This window comes from Momordica charantia (genome assembly GCF_013281855.1).
Source record: "Momordica charantia cultivar OHB3-1 chromosome 5 unlocalized genomic scaffold, Mcharantia_2.0 BLBB01000005.1, whole genome shotgun sequence".
NCBI lineage: Eukaryota > Viridiplantae > Streptophyta > Magnoliopsida > Cucurbitales > Cucurbitaceae > Momordica > Momordica charantia.
In genome coordinates, this window is record NW_028275163.1 from 8,370,904 (window position 1) to 8,395,462 (window position 24,559).

General features: G+C 33.7%; 1 protein-coding gene across 2 annotated transcripts; it reads left to right on the plus strand.

Moving 5' to 3' along the window:
• The first annotated feature begins 4,588 nt into the window (after window positions 1-4,588).
• LOC111015167 (uncharacterized) lies at window positions 4,589-10,698 on the plus strand. Of its 2 annotated transcripts, XM_022290095.2 has the most exons (12): window positions 4,589-4,819; window positions 4,998-5,024; window positions 5,234-5,360; window positions 5,459-5,592; window positions 6,301-6,503; window positions 7,190-7,471; window positions 8,164-8,222; window positions 8,324-8,360; window positions 8,481-8,552; window positions 9,034-9,184; window positions 9,266-9,397; window positions 10,037-10,698. In XM_022290095.2, exons 3-12 carry the CDS (start codon window positions 5,234-5,236, stop codon window positions 10,412-10,414), a joined length of 1,575 nt encoding a protein of 524 aa, XP_022145787.1. In that variant the 5' UTR covers window positions 4,589-4,819; window positions 4,998-5,024; the 3' UTR covers window positions 10,415-10,698. The 2 variants fall into 2 exon arrangements, with proteins under 2 accessions (XP_022145787.1, XP_022145786.1); XM_022290094.2 differs by lacking the exon at window positions 4,998-5,024.
• The last annotated feature ends 13,861 nt before the right edge of the window (window positions 10,699-24,559 follow it).

Below are 24,559 nucleotides of genomic sequence, written 5' to 3' on the forward strand. Positions count from 1 at the left end.
ACTCGCAAATCTGCAAACCATGGCTACGAAACAAAGAACAGAAAGTTAGCACAAAATCAGAGGAAAGATGGGGGGTAGCGAGCTCGGCATACCTAGTTCGGAGTTCGGCCTTGAGGTTTCAATGGGACGAACTGCGGGGTTGTAATCTAACAACCCGGACTCGAGCAGCAGCTTGTCGGTCACCAAGGTTCCGACCTTCCTGCCCCTCGGAAAGTGCTCCTTGTAATATTTCAGCGTGTCGAAGGAGGCTTGAGTAAGCTCGGGAACTGGCCGGATTGATACTGCACAAGACAAAATCCGAGTTAGACCTGAATAACAAGAAAGAAAGCTTATCATGAAAAGCAAGAACTACTTCATACCTAGGTTCCCAAACCTAGTGGGAACGTCAAAGAAGGAACGACCTGACTCGTCCTTTGCAAGCCATTCCCCAGAAGCGTAGAACCACTTCCTCACCCATCCTTTGATGGAGGTCGGCCCCTTAACTATACCTCCTACGCCTTTCCTTGCGCACATATAGTACCGACCAGGCTTCTTAGCTATCCTTTTCGCTTCGAAGCACGTGAGGAGCTGATCAACATCTAATAGCTCGACCTCTTCATTGTCCCGAGCTCGTAACCAAAAAAGGATGGCCAAAGCAAAAATGACACCCCATCCATTGGGGGCCACTTGAGCTGGAGCCAGCCCAGTTCGGAAAAGAAACTCTTGGACGAAAGGGTGAAGGGGAAGTCTGAGGCCGTACTCAAACATTTTGAAGTAGAGAGTGACCCATCCCTCTGGAGGATTGTCAGCTCTCTCCCCCTCCTCTGGAATCCTAAGGAGGATGTTTTCAGGGATAGCAAACCCCCTACGAAGGGGGCCGAGGTAGTGCTCGGGTATCCTAGAAGGGTATTCCAAACCCTGACCCGAGGTGGAAGCATCACTATCCTCCCCGTCGTCGGAGAACCTAAAGTTTTCTATCTCTTCGAGCTCGGACTCTAACCTACGAGCTAAATCCTCATCGGATCCTAAGTCGCTACTAAAAGAGGACGACATGGAAACTAATTTTTTATTTATTTTCAAATAACAAATTAAGAAGAAAAAATATTATTAAGTTGCCGTTATTTTATTAAAAAAAATACTCTTAAAATAAAAATTTTCATCAAGTTTACTATTATAATGTGATTTTCTCGCATTTTAACTGGAAAAACCCCATTTTCATTTAGAAAAGCTAAAAAATCCATCTAAAACTTTATTAAAAAAAACTATATATATATATATATATATATATATTTTGCAAAGTTGGCAATTAGAATCACACCTTGAAATCATTCGATTTGATCCATCACATTTTTAAACTTACTAAATTACGAAATTATTGTAAAATGAATCAACCATATTACTTAAATTATTATAATTGTTACAATCAAACTCTTGAATCATTGCAATTTAACACTTCTTTTTGAATTTTATAAAATTAGAGAACTAAGATTTGACTTTTAGATGGATGCCAACGTCGTCTGAAATATTTGTTTTTCTAAAATTAGAGATAAATATCCCCTTTATAAAAATAAAAACGTCACCTGTAGTAATAGTAAGTAGAAAACTTCTACTTTGAAAAAAAAAAAAAAAGAGAACAACTTGAGTGCTCGTGAAATTTGGAGATGCATGGATCTTTCCTTGATGCTTTGCCTTGGCGGCTGGCAGCAATGTAAAACAAAGGAAATTTTTACAACAAAGGAAATTACTTTTGAATACTTCAGTTAAAATCATTTTTTTATCTTTCATGTTTATGAATTTTTCAATTGTGTTTGAATTTAATTCTTTATGTTTTAATATTTTTCAATTATACCTGTTAAAATTGACTTGTGACAAGCTTAGTGAGTTCACGGAAATTTAGAGGATTTAGGTTACCGTTGGAGCAATGTTTTTAATATTTCTCTAAAATTCTAAGAAATTTTAATTTCAAATTTTATTCTTTCAGGTAACTACAAAGCTAACCTAATTTAGATAAAATATTACAAAAATAATAATTAAAAGTTGCTAATGTTATGGGTAAAATTTAACTCTATGAGTCATGCATATGAACCACACCAGTCAAGATCAAGGATGCTAATCAATGAGTTGAACCTCGAAGACAGACCTAGTTAGGACCAACCATGTGTGGCACGGGCTTGTCGACTCACTCTTGGCTCAGTCATGGCCCTAGTGGGTCGACCAACTTTAGGTCGGTAGTGACCCTGATGGACTGATCAACCTTAGCTCACTCGTGGCCTAGCAAGGATGACCAACCCATGGACTCGCTGCCCATTGCTTGGTCTGTGATCAAAGAGATGGTCTCTAAATTCGAAGCAATTCCCTCACGTGATGACAAAGCAGGCCATGAAATTTAACATCCCGTCATTTAAAGAATTCAAAAAGAAAAGATATCAGATGACTTTAGACTCTCTTCTATAAATGGAAAGAAGACTCATAATCAAGATACTCTACGGAACTCTAACTCTTGCTACGCTTCATACGAACCTGGTTGTAATATAATTTAAGCATCAAAGTGTGTATAGTAGCACAACTAGTATGTAATTTTTTTTTTTACAGGTTTAGTATAATCCCTTTATTCAGAGACGGAGTAGTGCAAATTTGACAATTCTTCTAAGTAGAATTTACGAATCAAACAACTAATAATATATATATATATATCAATGATTATAGTTAATTAATCGATGACATAGTCCTTTTTTTTTTAACAAAATTAACCTTCAAAAAGAAACAAAAGAAAATTCTTGATATCAAACTCCTAACAATCGCTTTTCTCAACCTCACAAGCCCTACGCCAAGGGAGCCAGCATAATAATTTTCATCTATGTCCCCTTGCTAAAGAAGATAACACCGCAAAGATCCTTCAAACTCATGATAACCCATGATATAGGTTAATGGGTGACATATAGTTAATCAATATGTATATGTTACTATTTGTTTTTTTTTTTTTTACATACAATATATAGGTTAATTTGGTTAGAATTAGTAATCAAAATTAATCAATAAATGGGTTAATTTATGCTATGGTTTTAACTATACAAGACTATAACTAAAAAAAAAGTAAAATATATATTTTAGTTTCTAATATTTACATTTTTTCTTTTCAAATTAGTCCTTAATCTTTTAAAAAATTCAATTTCATTCTTTATATATTTAATTTTTTGTACTAAGTTTTTATTGTCACAAAACGTTGAAATTAATTGACAAAATGATGAGCTGACGTTAAAATACACTTTATTATTTATTTTTAAAATACTTTATATTTTAACTCTATATCAGTTACCTAAAATATAAAAAAAAACTTACTCATTTTGTATTACTTAATCCATAGTAACTTCTTTCTTAAAAGAACATCATCAGTAACTTGACTTATTAACAAACTTGTAAAAATTACCATTTCAGATTTTGATATCGTGATTTTTATAACTTTTAGTAATCTAAGGACTTAATTCAGAAAAAAAAAATATCAATTTAAAAATGAAGAAATAAAAAAACATTTAACAAGGGTCAACCAAAGAAAACTAACAGTGCTGTAATATTTTTGTAAAAGAAAAAAAGGAAAAATTGCCTCTTTCAACCAGGTATTAAAGTTCTGTCGACATTTTCATAAATATCATGAATCGACATACTCCTAGTATCACAAAAAATCAATATAATATCATTATTAATATAGACATAACATTAATATTAATAATTTTTTTTTGTGAAATATTTATTACGAATTTTATATTTTTTATAAATTTTCTATAAATATCGATATCTTTAAGCTGCTTTCCATTTGTTTTGTTGCCATCTTTTAGGACTTCCTAGAGAAAGAGAGACGTGTATGACTGTTTGAAGTTTGGCTTTCTTTTCTTTCCCACTTTTGAGCTCTTTTTCTCCACATTTAATTTCCTGAATTTGAAAATTCGAACCCACCAACCAAATTTCCCTTTTCCCCAAAAGATATGACGAAGAAACTCACTCCATATATGACCAAACCCCTCATTTCACAAGAACCACTTCTTTGACTTCCAGAGGAGAAACAAATAAAACTATTTTTTTAATAAAAATATCGATAAAATGCGGTTGTCAAGTAATATTTTTGTAAAAATTTATAATAAATATTTCACTCTTTTAAGATTTATTTATATTGTTACTTGGTACAATATGTGGACAATCTTTTAGTTGAAGATAGATGTTTTAATCACTTGATTTATGCTTAATTGACTAGTAGGAAAATACTTGATCCTTTATCAATCCTACCACCATTTAAAATTTGACAATTCCTTATTTGAAAAAAAAAAATCTCTGTTTTTACCTTTTTCTCTTTTAGTTATCAAATTTATTAATATTATTGAGAATCATTGATATTATTATATGTTATCAATTTCCGTGTGATGCTATAAAAATGTCAATTCACTATTCATGACGATGTCGAACCCATTAATATTTAGAAATATGGATGAGAATGTCAACATGTCGATGAGAATTTAATCTAGTTTAACTACATTTTTTTTTTGTTTAATGTGGGAAATTCCATACGATCGCAAAAGTTGAATAACACCAAACTTCTCTCTCTCTAGATATTAAGGCCGTAATTGACAATGTGGTTTTGTTAGTCAAATCCTCTGTTTCTTTCAACTCTCTGCTCTCAACATTTTCTTTCCTTCTTTTTTCCTTTTTTGTTTTGTTTGATCATAAATATGTTTCATTTTCCGACCGATTCCCAAGTTTCCGATGTGGTTCTCTGTTCTGTCGTTTCTTTCCTGCAAACTTGGAGACTCTGATCAGAGCATCACCCACCAGCTTCTCTCTCATCCCCCAGGTACTCTCTCTCTCTCTCTAAGATTTAATTTCATGAAGTTTTTTCGGAAAAAAAAAAGTTTTAGTTATTATTGTTCCTTTCTTGTGAAATTAGTCATTCTCTGTTTATGAAACCATCTTCTTCAAGCAAAACCTTTTCACTATTTTCCCTTCTTTTCACTTTCTCCCCATTTTCTCAGCTCCCAAACATCAAACTCCATTACCAGGTTGGTTAATTTCTTTCTTTCTGTTTTTCTCTTTCATAATAATTTTCGTAAAAACTTGTTAAATCTTTTCCATTCAAGAAATACGATGTACCACCAAGGTCGTGCCGAACTACTTTCAAAGCAGTGGTCTTTTTCACGGCACAACAACGAAATTCCCCTTCTATTCCAACAAAACTTTCATATGATCTTTTTTTTTTTCCTTTTTTCAGATGATGGAATCCAGAAATGGGGTTAACAAAATGATGGTAATAATTCCTCTGGTTTGGGTGTTGGTGAGCTCAGCCTGGATTTTCCCGGAAACTGTGGGACAGAAAATTATCTCATCCCAATTAGATGGTAAAACTCAAATTAGTTTTTTACTTCAATTAATTAACTGATATAAAAGCCAAAGAATTGGGTTTAAAAATCAAAATTTGTATTTTATAATTATGCAGGAAGAGATTTGGTGCAGAGAAATGATGGGTTGGAAACAGTCAAAGAAAAAGATGATACAGTTAGAGTTGATCCTTTGAACCACTTCAAGAAATACAGAGGTGGATATAACATCACCAACAAACACTATTGGACTGTAAATTTTCTCTCTCTCCAAATAAATAACAAACTAATAATACTTAGTTTCGCCAATAAAAATTTTACAGCTATTTTTTTCTTTCTTTCGTAAAGAAATATTTCTCTTCATGCTAACTGATAGAGAGAAAAATATTATATTATTCGAAATGATAATATGACAAGTAGGAGACTATTTATGGTGTTCTTAGGTTGGGTTAGATTGAATTGTGTCGGAGACTTTGTCGATCCAACCTAATTATTTGAATTGTAAATTTATCCAACTCAAGCAATTTAAATTATAGATTTCGACCCAACTCGAATAATCTAACTCAGTCCAGCTATGAAATATTTACATTGAATTGGTTTGGTTGGAGATCATTATTCCAGGTTTTTATAAAAGAAAAAAAATAGTGAAAATATTAGTCTCAGAAGCATTTATTTACTCCGATGTCAAGTTTTCATATTTTGAAATATTATATTCCAAGAATTTGAGAAATTAGTCATTAAAATTTTTGGAGTAAAAAATTCTATAAAGAATGAAAACTAAATGAAATAGAACTAAAATAGATCACATATGCATATTCCAGTAATTAAAAAACTGGTAAATTTAGATTGTTTCAATTCAACCCAAACTCATTTTTACCTTTTAAAAATTTCATAAATCAACCTTATCTAACCCATAAAATTTTAAAATTTTTAAAATCTTCTTCTTTGTTGCTTGTTTCAGTCAACAATATTCACAGGAGTTGCAGGGTATGGAATAGGAGTGGTATGGCTTTTGTGTGGAATAGCATATGGAGGATTTTTGGGTGCAACTCTATGGTGTTGCAAGGGAAGGGCAAAGAAAAAGATGAAGAAAATGCCTCATTGTGGCCAAAAGTTTTACCTATGGACCATTCTTTTGGCTTCTTTCTTCACTATTTTAGCCATGTAAGTCCTTCAAACTTATTTCATCGCCACTATATTTGTCTAATAGGCATATTAGGTACGGATGACAAAAAAAAAAAAAAACTCGCAGGACCTTGTAGGTATCCTATCCGATAGGGTCGGGAAATCTCCAATTTGACCAAAGACGAGGTTAAACTGAGGATCCTAATCGAAGTCCCTGACCAGACGCACCCTGTTTAATATTTTAGTAATTTTAATCATTTTTATATATAATAATATTAATAGATATTAATTTTTATAAATACTTTTTAAATTTTTGTTTTTAAAAAATCCAAGTCCAATAGTCCATTTAGCCACTTTTTCTTTACTTAAAAGAAAACGTTTATATTTTTTAAAGAATTAAAATATTTATAAATCATTTTTAAAAAGATTTAAAAAACTAATCTATATATATATATACACACACACGAATACCTATTCTCCTAGCAATCCCCACCCCAAAAATTTGGGACGGGGGCGAGGATGAGGAAAAAATCTCTAATGAGACGGGGATGGGGATGACCATCCCAGCCCGACCCCATCCTATTATCATCATTGATATTATATATCATTCAGTTAACCGTGGTAGTATAAGACTAAAATGAATGAAAAAATTAGTTAAACTTTGAAAGCTATTATTATTTAATAATTTGAGTAGAATTTTGAGATGGGAATTAATTGTTGGGCAGAGTGGGATGTGGGGTGGTCATTGGAGGGAGCAGTAGATTTGATAGAGAGGCAAAGGAAGTGGTGAAGATCATAATAGAGACAGCCAATGGAGCATCAAAAACTATACAAAACACAACTTCAGCCATGAAGGACATGATCACTAACTTGGAAGCCTCCAATGGAAATGAGCAAACTTCTGCAATTTTGACTTCTACTTCTCACCAACTTGATGCTCAAGCTGCAAATATTCAATGGCATGCTACCAAGAATAGGCACTTGATCCACAAGGGCCTCAATATAGTGTATAACTCTCTCACTCTCACTCTCTCAATCTGACGTTTTCATTATATTTTCGCTAAATTATGTGGCAGATCATTGAACTTTTAGAGTTGCGAAAATTTTGATAGTTTCATCTTTGATCTTTTATTTGCTTAAAAGAATATATTCTTGTTTAACGACTTTTATTTGGAGCAAAATTGAAACAAACTAATTAAACGCTATACAAAATGTTTCTTCTTACGCTCATCTTTTAGTGTTATGAAAATTTCAATTTTATTTTCAATCTTTTAATGTTTAGAATATATTTTAACTTAGATGGTTTCTTTTCAAAAAAACAAATGAGAGAAGAATGGGATCGGAACTCAAAAAACATTAAGCCTTGAAAAATGAAAGGTTAAATTACGAGCTTGATTTATGAACTTGGTTGTTTGTCCAATAAGCCCATGGACTAGCTCCAAGGTAGTGTTTTACAAATCTCTTAATTTTCAATTTTCTATTTAATAAGTCTCTAAATTTGAAAAAAAAAATTGTTGAATGGGTCATATTGGCCTTGAAAAGTTACAAAATTTTGACTATTTAAAGACTTACGAGACACTTCTATAGTTAGAGGACTCATTCAATACAACTCTAAAAATCACAAGATTAAACTTGTAATTTAACCGTACAAATTTAGCCTAGTTTTCTATCTCTCTCTCAATTTGATGCATTGTTGCAGGTACATAGTAACCATGGTTACAATTTGCTTGAACTTGGGTGCTGTAATTGCTGTATTAGGTGGGATTTTCTGCAAGGTTTCTAATTAATTTACATAATTTATATCAAACACAGCAAGCTTTTTGACCCAACATTTCCAATTTCTTTGTTTGTTTTTGCAGTTTTTTGGATTCACAGATTACAAAGATTATTTCACATGTAACCTTCAAATCTCATGTTCCTTCTTTATTAATTAATTAATTAATTAAAACACCCACACAAATAACACAACTTCTAATTTCTTCATCCATTTCATTTCTTTTTTTCTTTTTCTTGCAGTTTCATCCTACTCTCCTGGTTTCTCACTGTTCTCTGTTGGATCTTCTTTGGCTTGTATCTTTTCTTCCACAAGTATATCTCTCTCTATACTCTATTATATTTAAACTTCAATTTTTGTGTTTTGTCCAAATTAGAAAATTTTCCACAAATAAGGTTTTTTTAGTGCCCGAAATCGATAACGTTTCACTAGTCGGATCTCTATAATCGGGGGTGTAGATGGCCACCCAACACGATAACTAATGTTACTTCCCCGAATGGGGGAAAGTCCGGTTGGTGGCTACACGCCTTGTGGGGTTTGAACTGAGGACCTATTCGGCAACAAACCCACTACACCACCACCTGTAGGTGGTTTCCAAAAATAAGTTTTTAAGATGATAACCGTTTCACTCGTCTGAATTTTACAAACGTTTCTAGAAAACAGAAAAACATGCTTAGAAGTATTGTTTATAAACTGAATTTTCAAACACAAAAAACAAAAAATAAAACGGCTATCAAATGGGTTCGGGAGAAAATAAAGTGAATTATAATGTTTGTGTGCTGTTTGATTTGTCAGTTTCTCAAGTGACACCTGCACAGCTCTTGAAATGTTTCAAGAAAATCCAAACAACAACAGCCTCAGTTCTATTCTTCCATGTGAGCAACTTCTAACTGCAAAGTCAGTTCTAACTGGTCTCAGTTCAGAGATTTATGAACTTGTCAATCAGGTAAAACTGTTAGTCTTTTTTTTTTTGTCATGAAAGAGTTTTAAAAACAGAGTAATTTGACCCTATCCTTTGTTTTTTCAGGTCAACACACAAATTGCAGTATCATATCCAGATATTTCTCTGGTTTGCAACCCTTTCTCAGCACCTCCATATTATGAATACCAACCTCAAAACTGTGCAGCAAACACCATTCGAATCGGAGACATCCCCAAGGTAAATATGTTACAATCCTACGATATTATTCACTTTATATGTGAATCCTGCATCGTTTTGCTTCGATCTTCACCTAAGAAAATCCCGTACCGATAGAAATGTTGTGTTTATCTTTATACTAAGAATATTTCTCATTTCTAAGTGAAATAGGACTATGTTAGCATTCCTAAGTTAACTAAATATATTAGCACAATAGATCCATCCATAACTATGAAATGTACGGTATATGTTCACTTTGAGCCTAAGTCTTCCTACGTGATTTTTCTTCGATTTTCACTCAAAAGCATCTTGTACCAATATAAATGTTGTCTTCGTATTCATACTAAGAATCAAATCGTTCTCATTTCAAATAGGTGTAAGACTATATTAAATTCGTGTCAAGGTAACAATAATGTTAGTACACTTTTGTTCATTTTTGGGTCAAAACCTGCAAGATTTTACTTTTTTTTTCCACCCAAAAGAGTCATGTAACAAGAAAGATCTTCTCTACTTTTAATCGATGTGGAACTATATTTGCATCACCAACGGAGAAAAAGTAAAATTTCGACTTTCCAGTAATGCTTAATGAGTTTTTAAGTTCTTCCTACGATCTACTTTTTCAACATTGACATTTAACATTTCCATCGACATTGATCTTAGGTGCTGAAGCTTCTTACATGTTCTGACGAAAGCAGCGGAGGAGGAGGGTGTGAGAATGGGCAGTTCATGTCCAACTCAGAGTACAAAACAGTGGAGGCCTACACAAACTCAATACAAGATTTCCTCAATGTGTATCCAGGCATGGAAAGCCTTGTGGAATGCCAAACAGTGAAAGATGCCTTCTCCAACATCTTGGAACACCATTGTAAGCCTTTGGACCAATATGCCCACATGGTTTGGGCAGGCCTGGCTTTTGTCTCAGTTGTTATGGTGTGCTTGGTTTTGATTTGGACAATCAAGGCCAATCTCGAGCAAAATCTCCCCAATTCTTCCCCTCCTAAGATCATGGAGATGGCAAGTCATGTAGAGATCATTTGATTACGTGACATTCTAGTTTAGGGTAAGAAGCAATCAGTGATCCGAGAATCTCGCGCAAGCGAGTTCTGGGTATGTCTAGGCTAGAGCTGAAATGGGTTTGTGCTAAATTATACCAAATGCTAATGATATGTATATAGTTTGTTTTTAATTTTGTCCATTTTGAAATTGATGGTGTATTCATTCATTGACATGACAAAAAGATGAAGGTATACTTGTAATCTCCCGACCCAAAGTCGAGGAGCATTTTAATAATAATTTTTTTAAAGGTATTATAATTTAAATAATATAGTGAGAATTCAAATATATAACTTTTCCACACTATTGACCTAAAGAAAACTTTTAAAGAGTTATTAATGAGTGCCTTTGACCAATAAAATAATGATGAAATTATTGGCCATTTTTGTAATAACTTTACAACTATGTACTATTTTGATGTAGGCAACTAATAGACTTTTCTTGAAATTCGCCGTGGAAGATGTCTTTGGCGACCAAATCCGTTTTCGTCTTCGAAGGTGTTTTTTTTTCCTTTTCTTTTCTTTTCTTTTTTTTTTTTTTTGCAACAATAAACCTAAATGTCATAGATTGAATTTCATATAAAACTTATAATATAAAATAAAATTTAATTTTACAAAAAGTACAAGAAGTTGATACAAACAAAAATTAAACAACATATTCTAAGAAGTCTCAAAATAAAAAACCTAAACATATGAAAATGTCTCATATCATCAAATTCTTCACGAGAGATAATCAACTTTTCAGAAGCTTTCGATACAGAAATCGAACGGACCTGAAAAAATAAATAACAAATAAACTTATGTTAACAAATACTTCCACAAGTTAACTCACAATTTCTATTCAAACAAACTTCCAATTCTAACTCATTCCACATAACAAACTAATTGCACATGCCATGAACTAAAAATGTTATTCTCACTTCATATGCATGAACTCAGAGTAAGCATTAAAAGTTAAATCATTAAAACAACTTTCAAATTCACAAAACTTACTATCACTAAGTCTAAAAAACATGCCCACAAACTCTATCACAATTCACTTAAAATTCAACAATGTTATCCAAAAACACTTAATAACTCAACAGTTCAAACAAACTTACCACTTCCATTCAAACAAACTTCCAATTCTAACTCATTCCACGTGTCAAACAAAACATTCAAGCTTTGCACATGCCACAAACTAAAAATGTTATTCAAGCTTTGCATATGCATGAACTCAAAGTAAGCATTAAAAGTTAACAAAAACTCATGAAAACAACTTCCAAATTCACAAAACTTACTCTCACAAAGTCTAAAAAACATTCACACAAACTCTATCACAATTCACTTAAAATTCAACAACGTTATTCAAAAACAACCCCCCCTCCCCAAAATCTCATATATCCAAAGCTAATAAAAACTCTCCCAAACAAACTTAAAATGCACAAAACTTAGTCTCACTATCAAAACTCGCAAGGTAAAATACTGCTATTCGTATGAGTCATTCCTTTACAAGTTAAGTCGTTACCATATTATGCGCAGATTCATGAGAAGCAACAGATTTTAGAGGTTTGTCGTATGACACTCTATAGAGGATACTCTATAGAGGATATTTGGCATGAAGAAAGATAGCTGCAAAGGTGTTGCAATAAGTGATATTTTAAGAGGCATAAATTTAGTATTAAAGATGTCCCAAGTGTTGGAAAAATGAACTTATAAAATTGTTGGTAAAGCCATTGTCCTTAAGCGAAATTTCGACTCGGTCATAGTACAATCAGAATTCAACTATTCGCCTCCCGAAATTAATGTAGCAACTCCAAGACACATGCAATCGTGATTAGGAGCTGGAACGGTAAAGAGAAAACAGAAGAAGAGAAGAATGAAGGGACGTGTTGTAGAAGTCAAATTCTTAAAGATACTAAACATTTAATAAGAAAACTTAAATTTGGTTATTTCAATTTTAGCAAAAGAAAACTTTTCAATTCCACAAATTTAGGACTATACTTCCTTTGGAGACTTCTTTGGAAGAAAAAATCTAGTCACCCCCATCCCACGAATGACCTAACTAGTTTTAAAATATATATATATATATATTTTTTTTTTAAAAGAAGAACTTGTTACTTGAGTATTAATATTTTTCGATTGAATTAATGCATAGTGAAATAAGGCAACACTATAGCTTATGAAAGTGAAACACTTCTTGAACTTCCAAATGCTCAAGTTCAGATCCTCACAATACTTATTCATTCCTGAATGTGTGTTGCTCCGCGATACAATTTTGTTAAAGTGTTGTTAAAGGTCATGCACACACACCTTAAATTCTTATGAGTGCTTTAGAAAGAAAAAATCTCTTATTGTTTCATGGAAGGTAACTAACCTTCACACTCATCTAAACAACTTCATCAAGTCTAAATCACGGTTGACCACTCAATAATAGACCTATGAAGTAATGAGACCTGTCATACTCATATTTCATCAAAATCATCCATCAATCGATAATAACTCATCAACCTGGCTATTGAAGTTCGACGTCCTATCTTCTTCCATTACGAGTAAATGAATATGTGAGGTAGTTGAATATGGATTGAGTCAGACCAAGCTTAAATGATAAAACGAGTCAAATTGGATATACTTATGGAATAACTCGAAATTTTGATTAGATCGAACAAAATAGTTCAAAAATGTAAAAGTTGATTAATGTTTGAGACTCTACACGTACACGTACACGTACACATACACAGAAGTTCTTGAAAAAGAAACAATAGTCAAAAGTTAAAACTATATTTCTTTATCTATGAATCTTTTCTCTTAGTATAAAAGGAAAACTAGAATGGATTTGATAGGATTATGGATTTAAATGCTACAACATGTGGCTTCATTTGACCACTTGATAATAGTTTCCACCATAGTTATCAATCTAAGGGTTTAAGTCTCATCTCCTCTGAAGCTTCTTGAATAACTTTTTTAGTTAACACTTTTGTTAAAGGATCTGTCAAGTTCCTCTCAGATCTCACAAATTCCAAATAGATTACTTCATTCCTTAAGAGTTGTTTAACTACACCATATCTAATGCGAGTATATCTTCTCTTACTATTATACGCATAATTTTTGGATACTCAATAGCAACCTGTGAACCACAATGTTAAGATACTAAGACAGATGACTTCCACAATGGAAAGTCACCTAATAGGTTTTTCAACCACACAGTTTGACCTGCTAGTTCAAGAGCTATGAATTCTGATTCCATGGTAGAGTGAACAAAACACGTCTGTTAGATGATTTTCATGAAACAGCTCATCCACCTAGAGTGAACACGTATCCACTAGTAGAACTTACTTCATCGTTATTTATCATCCAATTTGCATCACAAAAACATCTTAACACAGCAAGAAATTTGTTAAAATTCAAACACAAATTCATGGATATCTCAACCAACAATGGAGTGCATTCCAATGTTCATTACTAGGATTATGAGTGTATTGATTTAACTTACTTACAACATAAGCAATATAGGATTATGAGCATTAAGGGATGTGAATGGACAATTATGTCCTTGTTTAAAATGAAACCATGAGACCCTGTCTTTGAATATTGCACTCTCAAACTTGGGAGGAAGAATCATTGGAACTTTTTTATCTCAAATTCGAATCTTCAAGGTCAATTGGATTTTCTTTACTTTATACTCTTTTCGTCACTTATGGGGCTAGATTTTTTGTTTTTCAGGTGAATAGAGCTAAAGTTTTATGGGGTAAGACAATAATTTTTAGTTGAAAGGTTGTTGAGATTAGGGTTTCAACCCTTTCTAAATGTGGCGGTGCTGCTAATTTTTTTAAAAATGAAGATGATTGATTTTTATCTGAGAAAAGAATTTATTATTTCTTAATGAAAACTCGGGCGAATTTGCCTAAAAAATTAAGCAATTGACAAAAATAGAGACCAAAAATCGACATGATCTTCCTCGTAAATTTCTTCAATATAATTATGCAGTGGCAGGGGCAAATTTACGGGAACCCTAGGAGCTTGAGCCCCTAAAATTTATTATATATATATTATTGGTTATAATTTTAAATAAAGTTTTCTTTGGCTTGGTGGAATAAGTGTGACTTGCCCTCTTCTTGCACTTGAGTTTAATTCTTGCAATGGGCAATCTTAATCTATTTTATATAGCATAAGAATCGTTCATAAAACATATTAAAGAATCACCATTGTAGGAATCTAACTCGGATATAAGAAGGGGGCAAGGCACACTCGAGGGGGCCTCGAGCCCCCTAGGCCTCTCGTAAATACACCCATGCCATTATATAATTTCTAAAAGAAATTTCTAATTGAGATCATTCCCAAAAAATAAGGCAGAGGCCCTCGAACAAAAATCACATGAGTTTTGGCCTTTTCCTTATTTCCCAGGCAAGATCGTGCTTGAGTTATGCGTGGAAAATGTAGAGTCTATAACTTAGACAAAACTTGCATAAGTTTTTTATTATATTTTTGTCCACGGTTTTATTTTCCAGGAAACCAGAAATTCTCATCCCATTTGCAAATCGAAATCACTATTCTTTTTTTTAAAAAAAAAAATTAGCAGTCTCATCACATTTAGAAACTACTGAAACCCTAAACCTGATAACCTTTCAACTAAAAATCATCGTATAATCGTCAGAAACTACCCTTTATTTGTCGGAAAAACAAAAATCCTAGCCCTAGAAGCGACAGAAAGAGTATAAACTAGAAAAAAGTGAATTAACCTCAAATATTCAAATTTCAAATTTGAGAAAACGATCGAAATCTCATGCAAGAATCGAAAATTTGATGCAAAAGATTCCAGCGGTTCTTCCTCCAAAGTTTAAGAGCGCAAGAGTTAAAGACAAGGTCCCATGGATTCATTTAAAACAAGGGGTCATAATTGTCCAATCATATTCTTTCACGTTTCAGGAAAAAAAAAACTTTTTTGGGTTAGAAAAACTAGTCTTTTAACTTTGGGTCATTTTGGTAAATGTCCCCTCCTCCTCCTTCTGTTGTCTTTTGGCAGTCGGTCGTCGCAATCTTCCCTCTCTTCCGCGCTCATCGACTCTCCCTCCATCCCCGTTTCAGATCTACTTCTCTCAAATATATAACAAATCATTTGGTTGGGGAGGGATAGTAAGTGAAGATGGCGGCGATGAGGTAATCGATAGATGAGGAAGAGAAAAATGACCATTAAAAAGATAAAAACGATGGTAGACGATGGTCGTTGGACTAGCTTGAGCACCCATCGGGAGTGAGGAGGGAGTAGAGAAGAGAGAAGAGGGAAGACTAAACAGACGTAAAATTATTTTTAAATAATAAAATAGTTAACATTTTTAATTTATTAAAATTTGTGTTGACCACACTAAGAGAGAAAAATGCAAAAGAGATAATTATTTAAAATAATAATAAATTGTTATTTTTGAATGATTGTGAACAAATAAATAGGTTTTTATCGATTATGACCCAAGTATTTTCTCTTTAAAAAATGACATAAAAACTAACGTAGTATGTCATATTAGCTAAAAAAGGCTCAATTGCCATAGGGGCTACATGCTGGCTAACTTTTGTTCTGGCTTCATTTAGAAGTCAGCTGGAAGACTGAGAACTCCAGCTCATGCCCACATTTAAAGAAATAGCTTCTACAGCTAAATTAAGAGCTAGATTATTTGCCTTTCTTGGGACATATACAAAATGATAATTTCCAGTAGAAGGGAAGACACGAATATCCTGAATCAAAGTTCTATTTTCACCAAGGTCTTCAAACTCTCCAACAATCAATTTGATCACTGCGAGGGAGTCCGACTCAAAAACAGCCTGACAGAGATTTATGTGCTTCGCCAGCAGAGCTCCTTCCAGCAATGCAAGAATTTCGACACGGAGAGGAGAATGAATCCCAAGTCTCATTCAGTTGGTTGCCAACCAGAATGTTGCATCGACATTAATTTTACACCACCCCGAATCAGGTATCTTCCATGTGGTGATTCCAAATCCTCATTGCCGGAGGTAGGTACGCTGACGTTATTTTTCGCCCTAGTGTCTTCCCCTTTCATAATCTCTTCCAAGTAATTGTAGATTCAATTTTTCCAAAATAGAATATCAAGATAAGGCCTCGCGTTGCAAGCATGGTTTCTGTCATTTCATAAGGACCAACAAGTGACGCTCACAATCGCCAATTCTATCGTAGTAGGGCACTAGCAGGATAATGAAGCTGGTCTGGTGTATACTATTATAAAAATTGTTGTGGATTTGGAAATTTGGTAGCACCAACTTCCACAGATTTCATGCCCTTTTACAGTTGAAGAGGATATGGTCTATTGTCTCAATTGAATCCGAACACATGGGCAACAAGGTACAACCTCCATACCTCTCTTTATTAAATTTTCTCTAGTTGGGATACAATTATTATAAACTCTCCAAATGAACATCTATATCTTTGAGGGAATTTTGAGTTTCCATAGACATTTCTAGCAATCTGAGTTATAATTGTGACTCGAAAAAGCAATACTTTTTTGCATAAGTAACTTGTAGCCGCTCTCGACCGTGTAGATTCCCCTCTTCTCAAAATGCCACACCCAACAATCCACCCTTGTTTTTCTTATGGGTATTCTGACAATTTCATTAAAATCCTCTCCACTGACACTCTTTTGAGTTTATTTGTAGAGTAACACAAATGTTATGAAACTTCTCACTGAAAGTACTGAGGTTCGTAGTGATATTTATAGGTACAAGCTTGTAGGTTGTTACAATTTGAAGGCTTTAAAATAGTTGGCCTAGAAAATAGGAGGTTTCATATGGAAGAAGTTACAATGAAGAAATTACAAGATCAAATCAAATGATGACTAAGTACTTGTTTCAATATTCCCCCTCAAACTTGAGGGTGGGTTTGACTTGCATTAGATGAAATGACGATGTTCCAAGAGGTTTAGTCATACCGTCTATGATTTACTCCTTTATTGGCACGTACCTGATCTCAAGTTCTTTATCAAGAACTTTGTTCCTTACGAAGTGCAGATCAATTTCAACGTGTTTGGTGATTGCATGGTAAACATGGTTTGTTTTAGTGGCAGAGAGGTTGCCACACCATAGCATAGATTTGTGTTGTTCCTTTATCCTTATTTCATGAAGCAATGAACTTAGCCAGGTTATTTCGGCAGATGTTTGGACTAGAGATTTGTACTATATATGATTCAGAACTTGATCTTGACACGATGCATGCTCTACTTTTTTGAGGACCAAGAGACAAGATTCTCACCCAGGTAGACACAGTACCCACTAAGATTTTCTATCTTTCGGATTGCTTGCGCAATCTGCATATGAGAATGCCGAGATTGATAGGTTAGTCGCGGTGTGTATATTTAACCTCAAATATATAGTTCCTTTGAGAAACCTGAGTTTTGTTTATAAAGCTCGAAGATGGTTTTCTTTTGGATTTGAGACAAACTAATTTAGACGATTCACTGTGAATGCGATATCTGGACGAGTGTGATATAGGTAATGTAAGCTGTCGACTATACTTTGATATTCTTTTGCATTTTCGACTGCATCTTCATTTTTTTAGTATAGTTCTTTTCCAACTATCATAGGCGTTGGACTGGCCTTGAGGTTTTCCAGATTCAGCTTTTTCAGAAGGTTTGCAACATAGTTCTTTTAACTTATGAATGCCTTTCTCTGTTCTTTTAACTTCAATTCTGAGAAAATAGTGTAATTGCCCCATATCTTTCAACAAAAATTTATTGTCGAGCTCTTCTCTGAATTTTTTCATGTGTTTGCTATTATTTATTGTCACTATTATGTCATCAACATAAATTAGGAGTCATATCACACACTTCTCTGTGTTGTACATGAATAATGAATTGTCTGTCTTTGCATTTTCGAATCCTCAAGCTAGGAGCGTTGATTTCAACTTGCCATACCAATCCCTAGGGGCTTGCTTTAGGCCATAGAGGGTCTTTTCTAGCTCGCACACATAGGTAGGATACTTAGAATCGACAAACCCTTTAGGTTGGTTCATATAAATAGTCTCTTGTAACTCACCATTTAAGAACGCATTATTAATGTCAAGTTATTTGATCTCCCACCCATTGGTAACAACTATAGCGAGAATAACTTGAATGATTGGAGCCTGTACCACTAGACTAAAGAATTCTAAAAAATCAATTTCAGGTGTTTGATGAAAACCTTTAGCAACAAGCCTAGCTTTATGTCTTTGCACTATATTATTCGAATCTCTTTTCACCCTAAAAATACATTTATTTCATATAACATTAAGATTGAGTTTGTAGGGTACTAACCTCTAAGTCTTGTTTAGCATTAATGCTTCAAATTCTGATTGCATTGCCACTTTCCACTATTTGCACAGTAGGGCTTCTTCGATAGTATTTTGTTCCTTGCCAAATAGCTCCTTAGTTAAATCATGACATTGGAACTATACTTTGTAGGCACTGTATTTAAAGCTTAAAGATCCCAACTTTGTCTCTTGTCATCATTGGATGTTGATTTACTACTATTGAAGTAACTTCTATATTATCGTCTTCAACCTCTACGGGTGTCACTGTAGGCTCTAGATTACTGTCATTACGTGGTGATTTTTGCTTTTGAATATATGGAATGAGATTGTTTCCTCCCTCCATACTATCCAAGGGTGGACTAGGAGAGGAAGTTGAAACTTCAATATCGGAGACAACTGCACCAGGGGATGTCGTGGGAGAGCCTGAGACCGGATTATACCAAGCGAAGGAGGAAATATGTAACAAACATTTAGTAAAGTTAGCAAAATAGTAACCATATTTAGTTTTCTCCAATATAGTACTATAAAAAACCGGAGGTCCAATTTTAAAATGATAACTTTACTCATCTGTAATATATCTCACTACTTGCAATATATATGTGATATACATCTGATATACTACTGATATGAGTGTTTGTGCAATATATATGTGATATACATCTAATATACTACTGATATGAGTGTTTGATATACTATTAATATACTACTGATACAAGTATCTGATACACTACAAATAGAAGTAAAATTTTTTGCTATATTTGAAAATTTAAAAAACAGGCGGCATATTTTGAAATACATGAAAGATTTTTACTACCCAGTGCAATTTCTCAAAAAAAATAAAAATAAATAAAGATCACTTAAAAATAAAATAAAAAGTAAAAAGCAAAGATAAGCGCCCTCGTTGTGATTCGAACACGGGACCAAGCTTAAAGAAAAAAAATGCACTTAAAATGAAAATAATAAAAGAAAGAAAGAAGACACAGTCGTTGCTATTCTAACATAGGACGTGAAGGTCAATGTATGATTTCACGTTGAAAGGACAACCACTAGAAGGAAGAACATTTTGTTTAATGCACCATATACTTGTTGTATCTAATAAAAATCTAGCGGAGCATGTGCCTCCATGGTCCTCACGTGGATCCACCTCTGTCAGCCACTATCTCTAGGGCTGCAATATAAGCTATTTAATGCTTTCCATTGTCTGACTGTAATTGAGGAGGACCCAAGTAATCTTTATTGAAATAAAACCAACAACTTAACGGACTGTGTCCATATTTACCACGTACTTGACAAGTTGGCCTATGACCATTTTGATTTTGCTTACCTCCTCTACCACATGCTCTTCCTCCTCTGAAATTTTGATTTTTTTAGCCATTTCATTTTCCTTGTGAGTCATATCTATTTCCATAATTTTAAGTATTGCTAAAAACAACATTTACTGTGGAGTTGGTTAACTAAGAGTTTTGTGGTATCACATTGAGATGGATAAGGATCTGCTCAAAAACAACCAAAGTGGTATGAACTTCTTACTATGTAAGTTTTGGCATAGGCTTCGTAAGTTATCTTTTCCATTCAGTTAACATGTGATTGGCAACTATTCTACATCTAAACTGGTAACAATGTTAGATATAAGACTAGAATCAGAAATGGGTTCACCTGCTAGAGACAAATTATTAGTTTTTTGCTTCTTTGAGCCAAATACTCTGCCATTTTTGTGTTCCATTTGCTGTATTTTACAGGTTAACTTTTAGTTGGTTGATACGACCTTATTGGCTGATTTGTATCTGTTTTCCAACGCCTTTCACACTTCTCTTGAAGTGTCGAGGTCGAGGCTGCTACATTGATGCCACATTTTGCTCCATTGAACCGAACATCCAACCTATGGTCGGTTGTAGTCCATTCTTCAGATGCGAGATTGACAGCATAAGTAGTTGTTGCACCTTTTTTGATTGCAACAAATTCTGAGGGGATCGATTTGGTTCCAAGGATGAAACCTTCAAGCCCTTGGCCTTTGAGGACAATCAAAACCATGGATTTCCACAATAGCCAATTTACTTTACTTAGCTTGACTGCAAGTGCCATATTAAGAAGATTTCCAAATAGTACGAGTCTTCCATTGAAAGGCTACATGTTTTGTTGGCTGATCTGAATCTTCACGTTTCCTTCAGCATTGGAACCTTTAGGATTTTCGTTACTCATGATGATGCAAAAAAAAAAAAAAAACATCAAGCTGAGACTAGAGGGCTCTAATACCAAGTTTGTTTTTAGAGTAACACAAATATTATGAAACTTCTCATCGAAAGTAACAAGGTTTGTAATGATATTTATAGGTACAAGCTTGTAGGTTGTTACAATTTGAGGTCTTAAAATAATTGATTTAGAAAACAGGACATTAAGAACTAAATATAACAAGTTAGACTAAATCTTATGGTGGAAGTTACAATGAAAACGTTACCGACCAAATCAAATGATCACAAAGTACTTAGTTTTAATATCTGGAGCTCATGGTAATTTCATTTATGATCCATAGAAATAAACTCAAAATTTTTTTTTTTGTGATGAAATTCTTTTATCTAAAAAAACGAAAAAGAAAAAGGTCATATTAGCTCAGAAATCGAATTCCTGCTGCACGATTTCTTAGGCGGCAAAAAATCTGGCCCACCATTGAAGTTGTTCATTTTTTTTAATTTTAAACTGCATTTTAAAAATATTTATTTCTAAAACTATTCGAAATTGGGAATTTTGACCCCTATTATAATTCTATTTGGTTCTTTGACCCATTTTTTACAAACACTTGTCACCCTTTCATAACTTAGTTTGGACCCATTTTCATTTTTTGTCATGGTAAAATTACTAAAACATCCATGTTTTCTTTTATTAAATAAAAAGCAAAATTCTCCAATCCTACATAATCTTGGTTTTCTCCACCAATCTATCACCTTAAAACTCACGTCATTTTAATCTGGAGATTCAATTCCGATTCCCATGAACTAGAAGTTTTTTACCACTAATAATTTTCTACAAAAGAAATTATAATAATAAATACGCAAGAAACTGAGAATTGAATTTGCATAATCTTGGTACAAGATTACTTGAATAGTCGATTTAATTATAAAAAAAAATCAATATTCCATAAATTTTGGGTCAAGAATGCATGAATTCTCAGGATTTAATTTTAAAAAAGCCTCAAGATTTTAAAAATATTCAAGATGATTGTGATTAAAAAAACCCCTCAAAATTGCATTAATCTTGGACCCAGAATAGCACAATCCTAGACCGAAAAAATAAATCTTCCATCCTGGTCTAGGATTATGGAATGCCAATTCGAGATTGTGCTATCCTGGCCAGGTTTGTGCAATTTCAATTGTTTTGAAGTTGGAGATTCTATTTAAAAACTCATCCTTCCTCCTCCCTATCCAAAATTGCATATTATATTCTTCTACGGTGATAACTTCCTCAACTTCTTCTTTTCAATCGAAAAATTCACGCATCTTTTTTTGGTTAGGGTGCGTGATTTTTGGTGGATTATGTTGCGATTGGTTTAGTTATGGGAGGATTTTTTGTGGATTTTATGTTGGTTGTCAATTTGATGAAGTTAGATTTTCGAGGTTTAAGGGGAGAGATTGGTGGGAGGATATTTTTGTAATTTTACCGGAGCAAAAAACGAAAATAGGTTAAAAATTAAAATGAATGGGTCACAAATAAGATTTTTTTAAGAATGGGTCAAAATCCAAATGCATAATAAAATGGGGTAAAAAACTCAAATTTCTAAGTTATTTTAAGAAGTTCTATTTTAAAATATATTATTTTAAACTAGGAGCGTCAATTTCAACTTGTCATACCAAATCCTTGCTTTAGGTCATAAAAGGCATTTTCTAGCTTGCACACATAGGTAGGATACTTAGGATCGACAAACCCTTCAGATTGGTTCATATAAACAGTTTCTTGTAACTCACCATTTAAGAATACATTAATGTCAAGTTGTTTGATCTCCCACCCATGGGTAATAGTTAGAGTGAGAATAACTAAAATGGTTGGAGCCTCTACCAATGGACTAAAGGTTTCCAAAAAATCAATTCCAGGTGTTTGGTGAAAACATTTAGCAACATGCCTAGCTTTATGGCTTTGCATTGCACCATTCAAATCTCTTTTCACCCTAACCCAGTTATTTTCTGCGACATTAAGATTGGATTTGTAGGGTACTAACCTCCAAGTCTTGTTTAGCATTAATGATTGAAATTATGATTGCATGATCACTTTCCATTGTTTGCTCAGTAGCGTTCTTTAGCAGTATTTGGTTCCTTATCAAATAGCTCCTTAGTTAGTCATGACACTGGGAATGTACTTTGTAGGCACTCTATTTAGGCTTAAAGATCCCGGCCATGCCTCTTGTAATCATTGGATGTTGATTATTGCCATTGTAGTAACTTCTATATTACCATCCTCAACTTCTATGGATGTCACTATAGGTTCTCTATTGTTGTCATTACATCGTGAGTCCTGCTCGAAGAGTGGAATAGATGAAATGAGATTGTTTCTCCCTACATACTATCCAAGAGTGGACTAGAAAAGGAAGTTCAAACTTCAATATTGGAGACAACTGCACCAAATGATGTCGTAGGAGTGCCCGAGATCGAATTAAACCAAGTGAAGGAGTTAGACAAGGGTGCTAATGGTGTCGATGGAGAGCTAATGTTAAGGATTTGGTTTTTTGGTTGAATAGAATACATAAAGTTACCCTTAAAAGGAAAGTTAGATTCAAAATTTAATGTGTCGAGAAATATATAATTTACCCGACGAACGTAGACACCTTTACCCTTTATGTTGGTCACTGTATCCGAGAAACACACACTTGGTAGTATGGAAGTTGAACTTGTACTATTGGTAGGGATGTAAACCAGAGAAGCAAACACATCCAAATATTTTGAGAAGTTTATAGTTGAGTTTGGTTTTTGTTATTTTTTTCAAAAGGAGATAATCCATTTAAAACTGGTGTGGGCAGCCTGTTTATGAGATAGACAGTTGTATAAAAGGTCTCCCACCAATATCTCAAAGGCATGGATGCTTGAGCTAATAGGGTTAGGCCAGTTTCTACAATATGGCAGTATTTTTTTTCCTGCTCTCCCATTTTGTGCTAAGATATAAAGGCAAGAGTGTCGAAATTCAATACCACTTTGTTGAATGAAGTTTGTAAACACCCTATATTCTCCTTCCCAATTGGATTGGAGAATTTGACGGTTGTTCCAAACTTATTTTCTACAAGTGCTTTGAAAATTTTAAAGCCAACCAATGAATCTGACTTTTGTTTTAAAGGATAGACCCATGTAAATTGCTAAAATCATCAATAAAGTGAATATAGTAAAGATAACCGTTTGTTGAAGTGATAGGTGCAAGACCCCATAGATAAGTTTGAATTAAATCAAGAACATATTGAGACTAAGAAGTAGAGGTAGGAAAAGGAAGAGAGTGAGCCTTGCCAAATTCACAACAATCACAAAAAACTGAAATTTGCATTAATAGGGTGAGGAGGGTTGCATTCTTTGAATATTTGATTTAAAACTCTAGATGATGGATGACCCAAACACCTATGCCATACATTATTTGATGAGTTTAATCTATGGGGTTGGAAATGAGAAAGAAAAGTAGAGTTACTGCTAGGGACGTTGACATTTGAGTGGAGTGGTGCAGCACTTATTGGAGGAAAAGGTTTGTATTCGTTGAGTTGGTATAATCCGTTCTCAAGTCTCCCTGTTTGAGCACCTTCCCTGTGAGCTTTTCCTTCACAAAACAAGTAGAAAAGTGAAATTCAACAACTACATTGTTGTCTTGGGTGAGTTTAGACGTTAGACATACTAAGCAATTTCT

Coding starts and splice junctions, on each gene's coding strand:
- LOC111015167 (XM_022290095.2), top strand. CDS start 5,234: ATGATGGAATCCAGAAATGGGGTTAACAAAATGATGGTAATAATTCCT. Junction 5,361..5,458: donor TATCTCATCCCAATTAGATG/GTAAAACTCAAA, acceptor ATAATTATGCAG/GAAGAGATTTGGTGCAGAGA. Junction 8,553..9,033: donor TTGTATCTTTTCTTCCACAA/GTATATCTCTCT, acceptor TTGATTTGTCAG/TTTCTCAAGTGACACCTGCA.